The 8,100-nt window shown below is 46.8% G+C and overlaps 1 protein-coding gene across 2 annotated transcripts in view; it reads left to right on the top strand.

Moving 5' to 3' along the window:
- The first annotated feature begins 3,573 nt into the window (after window positions 1-3,573).
- The window catches only part of MRTO4 (MRT4 homolog, ribosome maturation factor), a 5,709-nt gene continuing 1,182 nt past the window's right edge, over window positions 3,574-8,100 (top strand). Inside the window, exons 1-5 of one of the 2 annotated variants that reach the window (XM_003783845.3) lie at window positions 3,574-3,841; window positions 5,912-5,970; window positions 6,910-7,013; window positions 7,652-7,733; window positions 8,031-8,098. In XM_003783845.3, coding sequence (XP_003783893.1) covers window positions 3,814-3,841; window positions 5,912-5,970; window positions 6,910-7,013; window positions 7,652-7,733; window positions 8,031-8,098 — 341 coding nt within the window. In that variant the 5' untranslated portion in view covers window positions 3,574-3,813. Of the gene's footprint in view, window positions 3,842-5,911; window positions 5,971-6,856; window positions 7,014-7,651; window positions 7,734-8,030; window positions 8,099-8,100 lie in introns of those variants that run through there. The other variant, XM_023509754.1, reaches the window with a different exon arrangement.

Raw genomic sequence — 8,100 nt, 5'->3', positions numbered from 1 at the left:
AAAAAAAATAGCTGGGCATTGTGGCAAGCACCTATAGTCCCAGCTACTTGGGAGGCTGAGGCAAGAGAATCACTTAAGCCCAGGAGCTGGAGGTTGCTGTGAGCTGTGACATCACAGCACTCTACCCAGGGCAACAGCTTGAGGCTCCATCTCCAAACAAACAAACAAACAAAAAAAAAGTATAGCACATAAATTATGTATGGTACATAATGCTAGATGATGATAATAAATGATCATGTTACTGGTTTATGCACTTACTATGCTATATTTTTTTAACTCTAGTTTTATGAAATCATAACTGTATGGGTACTATGCTATATTTTTAAAATATAATTTCAGAGTATATGCCTTCTATGGGGTGTCCCAAAAGTCATCACACAGAGGGAAAATGGGAAATTGTAGCTAAATGTACTTTAATTTACAAAATATGCATCGCAAAATTTTACAAAATAATTACAAAATATTCTCTACTTCGGCCCCCTCTTTCTAAACATGCACACGAAGTCTTCCTCCCACTCATGGAGAACGCGTTCCAAGAGATCTGCTGTTATAATCTGCCACTGTATGGCAACTTTTGAGAAACCCTATACAAAAAAAAGTTAACTGTACATCAGCCTCAAGCAGGTGCTCCAGGAGGTATTTCAGAAGAAGACATTGCTATCATAAGAGATGACAGTTCCATGCACAACATTTCCCCTAAGACTTTCCAGTCGGACAAGATATGGAGGTGGAAAAAACTGATCCTGTGTAGGCGTAGGCTAATGTGTGTGTGTGTGTGTCTTAACTTTTAACAAAAAAATATAAAAAGTTTAAAAAAAGAAAAAAAAATTTAATGCTATAGAAAAAAGCTTATAAGGGTAATCATGGTATAAAGAAGGAAAATATTTTCGTATAAATGTACAATGTATGTGCGTTTTAAACTGTTATCACAAGAGTCAAAAATTTTTTAAAGTTAAAAGTTATAAAGTAAAAAAGTTACAGTAAGGCAAGGTTGATTTATTATTGAAAAGATATTTTTATGAATTTAGTGTAGCCTAAACATACAATGTTTACAGAGTCTGCAATAGCACACAGTGATGTCCTCACCAATTCACTCAGAACAGCGGTTCTCAACCTGTGGGTGGCGACCCCTTTCTAATAATGAAAATACATTACAGCAACAGGAGGTTGAGAACTACTGACCTAGAACAACTTCCACGCCTGCAAGTTCCATTTGTGGCAAGTGTCCTACACAAGTGTACCATTTCTTATCCTTTATACAGGATAAAAACTGTACCTTTTCTAGGTTTAGATACATAAACACTTAGCGTTAATGTACAGTAATGTGCTGTATAGGTCTATAGCCTAGGAATAAAAGCCTAGGCCTATGCCACAATATGTGTGTAGCAGGCAGGCTGTATATACCATCTAGGTTTATATTAGTATACTCTATGATGTTTGCACAAGTCATCAGACAACACGTCTGTATCTCCTTCTGTTTATTTTTCCTTTTTTTGAGACACAGTCTAACTCTGCTGCCCAGGCTAGAATGCTTTGAAATCAGCCTAGCTCACAGCAACCCCAGACTCCTGGGTTCAAGCAACCCTCCTGCCTCCTACCACATAGCTGGAACTATAGGCACTCACCACAAAGCCTAGCTAATTTTCTCTATTTTTAGCAGCGACAGGGTTTCACTCTTGCTCAGACTGGTCTCGAACTCCTCAGCTCAAGCAATCCTCCCTCCTTGGCCTTTCAGAGTGCTAAGATTACAGGCATGAAACATCATGCCTGGCCCCTTCTGTTTATTTTTAAATATGAAAATTGCATATGTCTGTGTATTCTTCTAAATTAAATACACATATCCCCTGCTATATATGTGTAATATACATGTGACATTGTGAACATTTGTGCATATCATTTAAAATGTGCTATGTATTTGTTACACTGTCTGGCAAACATTCAACACATATGTGAATCAATTTTTCCAGGACAGAAAATACATTACAGAAGAGATATTTGAGTTGGCCCCAGATGTTATTGCTATGGTAAACAGCAATAATAACAGGCAATATTCAGTGACTGCACTTAATGAACCAGGCATTATGCTAAGTAATTTAACAGGGTTATTTCATTCATTCTCCAACTGCTATGGGAGACAACTGTTAGAAAACCCATTCTAAAGACAAGAAAACCAAGGCATCTCCTAAGATCACACAACCTATAAATGGCAAAATGGGGATTCAAACAGAAGCAAGCTAACTTCAGGCATTAAGGAAGAGATAGGTGAGTGAATGAATGAATGTATGGTTGGCAGCTCCTGGCTTGCTGGAATTTGGGACAACCCTGCTCTAAGCCTAGGGCAGGGCTGAGCAGAAGGTAAGAGGACTCAGTTTAGGACTTATAAGACAAAAGCCCCAGCATGGCGCCTGTAGCTCAAGCGGCTAGAACGCCAGTCACACATATTAGAGCAGCCGGTTGGAAGCAGCCTGGGCCAGCCCAACAACGACAACTACAACCAAAAAATAACTGGGCGTTGTGGTGGGCGCCTGTAGTTCCAGCTACTTGGGAGGCTGAGGCAAGAGAATCACTTAAGCCCAGGAGTTGGAGGTTGCCGTGAGGACATCACTCTACCGAGGGCGACTCTGCCTCAAAAACAAAAAGAAAAAAGAAAAAGGGCAGCGCCTGAGGCTCAGTGAGTAAGGCAGCGGCCCCATACACAGAGGGTGGCGGATTCAAACCCGGTCCCGGCCAAACTGCAACAAAAAATAGCTGGGCGTTGTGGCGGGCACCTGTAGTCCCTGCTACTCAGGAGGCTGAGGCAAGAGAATCGCCTGAGCCCAGGAGTTGGAGGTTGCTGTGAGCTGTGACGCCACAGCACTCTACCGAGGGCAATAAAGTGAGACTCTATCACCAAAAAAAAAAAAAAAAGAAAGAAAGAAAGAAAAGCCTGTTTATATGCCTATAAGACACCAATTCCAGTAAGAACGAAAGTTCACTGAGGGTTAGAGACCTCTTAGTTGTTCCGGTAAACCAAAAATTTGAGCTATAGAAATGGGGCCTGACAGGGAAGGTCGAAATCAGTGACCTCTAACTCGAACCCCAAGCACGTCAGGATGGCAGGGCTGGCTTCACAGGCGTACAACCTGTAGTCATACAAGGACAGGCTTGAATGACCCCCAGTGCTTGATTTCAAGCTCTGCTGCCGACGTCTTAAAACCTTTGATAATCAAAAAATATATAAAAAATTAAACCTTTGATAATTGTTGAGCAGATAACCCCACCTTTTCATTTTGCACTAGGTCCCGCAAATTATGTGGCCAGTTCTGCTGCACAGTATACCTCCTTCTTTCAGCAAGTAGAAGACAGGTAGTAGGAAAACAGTCACCAGATTTTCTGAATAGGCCCCACACGTACTCACCAGTCAAATTTGCCGACTTGGTCTTCGTAGACCGCGACTGCTGGAAAAAGCAGAGCAGCCCACAGGCAGAAACCGGAGGCCAACGCCGCCGCCATGACAGAAGTACAGGCACCGCCCACCGCCGGCCCGGCATGCACCGGGCCTCAGACTCCGCCTCCGCGGAACCATAACTTTAAAGAGCTCTGCAGGGAGCCCTCGGCGGGTTGCTGGAGTCTCAGAGGCCGCTTGGACGCGTGGGAAGTCGCCTTGCAGGCACGGAAGAAAGTGTAGTCGGCGGCCCAGCAGAGAAAGACTGGCTGCCGGACAGGTTGGGTCAGGCACACGCGAGGGCAGCCCCCGAGGGCCGTCCCAGAGGCCACCGCGTGGCAGGGGCCTAACGGGGCGCACCGCCTTCCCCCGCACGTGTCTTCAGCGCGATGCCCAAATCCAAACGTGATAAGAAAGGTGAGAGAAAGGGACGTCGGGACCCGGCGGGGAGCTCCGCGGGCTGGCTGCCAAACCTGCGATGGGGGCTTCAGAGAAGCTAAGGCACAGAATGACAGGCCAGGACTTGTGCGAGGTGTCCGCGGCCATGCTGCGACCTGGGATGGGCTGGGATGGGCTCTTTGGGGCGGCAGAATTGCCAGAGGGACGTGGAGCCGGGTTGGGACGCAAGAGCGGAGACTCCTTAGTTCCCCCTCCAGTGCTTTTACCAGGCCGACCAAGCCAGGAGACAGCTCCTGGACTCCACCCTATCCAGGTTGTGGACTCCACAGCCTACCATGAGGTTGTGCCTCCGTGACGCCTCGGCCCTTTTCCTGTCTCTGCCCGTGCTCTTCCTTCGCGACCGCCACCCTGGCCGTAATTCTGTTTTCCTTCCTGCGAGCATAGACTTGTTCCGTGTCTGGCGCTCCATATCTGCAGTTGCTTCTCTCTGGCATGTTTACGCTCCGCTTTTTCTATGGCAGTCTCCTTCTCAGTTGTCAGTTCACATGGTGCCTTTACGGAGGTGACATCTCTTTCACACTGGCTGCCTAGCATATTTGATAAATACGTATTTAAAGGGCCAGCATTTTCTAGGCGTTGGGGGTTACAGCAGGCCAACAAGCTTAACATTTTAATCAGGAGAAATATATCCCCCCAAATACCGAAAGTCACATAAATATAGGTATGTCAAGTGAAGTAAAGAGAAGGGGAAAGAGATGCTTTGTACAGTGGTGTCAGGAAAGGCCTTGCTGATGTGACAAACAGAAACCTAAAGAAAGGAAGTGAGCCTCCTGTGGACTTCTCTGGGCAAATGATGTTCAAAGTAGTGGGAGCACAAAGTGCAAAGACTCTGAAGAGCTAGCGCATATTTGACATGTTCTCAGACAAGAGGGCAATGTGGCTGGACCAGAGTAAGCCAAGTAGAGTTGGGGGAGGGAAGTTGGGCAGAAGGGCTTCATAGGCCTTCCTGTGGAATTGGCTTTCACACCCAGGTGAGGTAGGTAGCCATCCTAGAGCTCAAGCAGAAGGTTGCTGTCATTTCCTTTTACTTTTAAAGGGTCACTGCAGTTACTTTGTTGCGAATAGCCTGGGGAAGAAGATAGGGGCAGAGGGCGAGCATGGAAGCAGTGTGGCCAGCAGTAATCCAAAAGAGGGTGGTGCTGGCTTGGACCAAAGATGTAGCCGTGGAGACAATGGGGAGTGGCTGGCTATATCTGGTTTGGCATCCTTTGCTGCACTTGCCACTGACTTGTGTGATTGCCTTTATGCATGCCTTGTAAAGAGGGACTGTCAATGCCAGGCAGAGTGAAAAAGAGGAGGCCAGGCCACTTCCTGAGGGCACCCAGGGCTTTGCAGTTGATACTGTGGGATTTCTTGGGGTTTTGTTTGTTTGTCTTAAAGATGGCCTCACGATGTTGCCCAGGCTGGTCCCAAACTCCTGGCCACAAGCAATCCTCCATTCTCGGCCTCCCAAGTAGATTACAGGCAGGAGCCATTGCACGCAGCCTAGTTTGTGCTCTGTTAAATGTTGATGAGACAATCTGATTCTGTGGAGGGGTCCCAAGTCAAATCTGGCAAATGTTAAACTCTGCTGGGCAGGGGGCAGATCAGGCCCCAAAGAGGCACTGCTGCATTGCAGTACTATTGCAAAACAGAAGTGCTGATATGTAACAGAAGAGATTCAGTCCCCAGACTGAACATTCCATAGCACAGGCAAAGTCTGCCATTGAGAATGTTCCAACAGCTGGAACAAAACCCCACCTCCACACTGCAGTAGGATTAGTCTAAAGGGTTAAGGAACACCTGGTTCATGTAAGTAACAGGAAATGTATCAAGAGACTTTAGCCACAGGAATGCTACAGAGTAGATACTCTTTGGACACTGGGAATAGCTTCACATGCCAAATGTGATGGCAGCAAAGTCTTTGGTGCCTATCTTTCCTCAGACTAACTTGGTCCTGCTGAGCTATCAAAGAGGGGAAGAAAGTAAGTCTGCAGTGCATACAGACGTATCTCTGGTCATCTCTCTCCTTTTTCTTCTTTATATTAGTTTCCTTAACCAAAACTGCCAAGAAAGGCTTGGAACTGAAGCAGAACCTGATAGAAGAGGTAAGAGCTTAGGAAAATTTTCATTTTCCTAGAGCTTATGTTTGTTTGGTTTATAAAGGTAGGCTTAGGACTGTTTGTGGGAGGCATACTGTTTTAAAAAAGACAAAAAACAAAACACATCAAGCTGCTTGATCCAGCCCTTTTTTCCCCAGCAGCAGCACCGTAAGAACTCCCAGGGTGGTGGTTTCCAGCCATGACTGAACTCTCACTCTGCATCTGGCACTGTGCTTAGTGTTTCATGACTGTTGTTCCCCTCACCCTCATAACATCCCTGTGAGTTCAGTACTAGGCGATGTTACCACTGTTTTGGGTTTTGTTTTGTTTTGTTTTGTTTTGTTTTTGGCTGGGGCTGGATTTGAACCCGCCACCTCTGGTATATGGGACCAATGCCCTACTTCTTGAGCTGTAGGCGCTGCCCATTACCACTGTTTTGCAATTGGAGTCACCAAAGCTTCCAGAGATTTGTTAACCTGCCTGATGTAAAAAAAGGCTAGAGAATTTACCAGATGTGCACCAGCCTGTTGTCTGTACTGCCTCTGACCTGCCAGCCTGGACTATAGGCTGGGTGAACACAGATTCCATTCCTTAAGACCAGCTCGTGATGCCTTTGGCAGCGACCAGGCAGAGCAGTGCCAGTAAGCTCCCCCACCATCTATAAATAATGAGGGTCCGTTAACAATTGATGGTCAGTTCAATTGTTTGTTGGCCACAGATAGTGGATAGTTCAGAAACCTGGCGTATCTATAGTACAGGGTCTAGATCCACTTTCTGTAGTTAGTGGTTCTGGTTTCAGTAATGGAGATAGGGAGACAGGCAGATTAGAGGCCTCCAGCTCTCACAGTTGCCACAGATAGAGCAGATATCTTCTCATCTGATGCCAGAGTAGTGCCCCACCCATGCTGCCCCTTGAACTCCAGAGCCTCATGAATTATCTCACAGCTTCGGAAATGTGTGGACACCTACAAGTACCTTTTTATCTTCTCTGTGGCCAACATGAGGAACAGCAAACTGAAGGACATCCGGAATGCCTGGAAGCACAGCCGGTGAGCAAGCAGTGGGGAAGGGGCCAGGCTGCCCATGTTCAAGGCGCAGAAGCAGTGTCTAACCTTTTGGGTACTCACATCATGCACTCTAATAAGGACAAAGTGCCATCCCCCTTGAAGAGCACTTCTTTTTAACTGTCAAAGTGGTGTCAGCTCCCAGGGGCAGGACTTCGTAGTTACTCAGGGGGATGTTCAGGGAGTGATCTGTTCAGGGAAAGTGGCCCCTCACTCTCAGCGTCTGGGCCTTTCATTAGGAGCATCATAAGGTTTAGAACATCAGTATGTGCACCGGGCAAAGACCATGACCTGAAAGCAGGCTGCAGAAGCCACACGGCTCTGGCTGTTGGTCTCTTGCTACACCAGTTCTGATTCAGACCATTAATTGTGCCTCCTTCATAGAATGATCTGGGGAGGATTGTTACATGTTCATAGTGCTGCTGGACAAAATGTTCACAATATCTGGGATCTGTGGATGGGGAAATGATGAAAGCCCCTTGGGCTGGGAACAGAATGTGGATGTGCAGGGTAAGAGAAGTAGACGCCTCTGGCCGTGTGGACTGCTGGGGACTAGAGGTGGTTTACATTTAGTGGAGGGGTTGGGGGAGGCACTTCCTTCACAGACCCTTCTTTCTTGATAGGATGTTCTTTGGCAAAAACAAAGTGATGATGGTGGCCTTGGGTCGGAGCCCATCTGATGAGTACAAAGACAACCTGCATCAGGTGCGCCACTGGCCCTCCTGGAAGGGAACCAAAGCTGCCTTCTCTCCTGCCTCTCCTGCATGACACCCCCTAGCAGCCACCTGACCAGCCTATGGTCAGGGAGACCAAGGCCTGGCTTAAACTTCTTGAGTTCTCCCTTGATCTCCAGACCCAGGGAATGGCACTCTTCTTACCCCCAACCCCTCCCGCTGTGACAGTGAGAAATGTCATATGCCAAATATTCCCCAGTTGACAAAATTGTCCCCACTAGAGAATCATTCCTCCAGTGACTATACTGACCTTACTTTTGCTTTGTAGGTCAGCAAGAAGTTAAGGGGTGAAGTTGGTCTCCTTTTCACCAACCGCTCGAAGGAAGAAGTAAATGAGT

The sequence above is a fragment of the Otolemur garnettii genome, unplaced genomic scaffold (assembly GCF_000181295.1).
Source record: "Otolemur garnettii isolate 467f Iridium unplaced genomic scaffold, OtoGar3 scaffold00009, whole genome shotgun sequence".
NCBI classification, from domain to species: domain Eukaryota; kingdom Metazoa; phylum Chordata; class Mammalia; order Primates; family Galagidae; genus Otolemur; species Otolemur garnettii.
The sequence above is the reverse complement of the archived record's forward strand: the minus strand, read 5'-3'. Positions and strand labels throughout refer to the sequence as shown.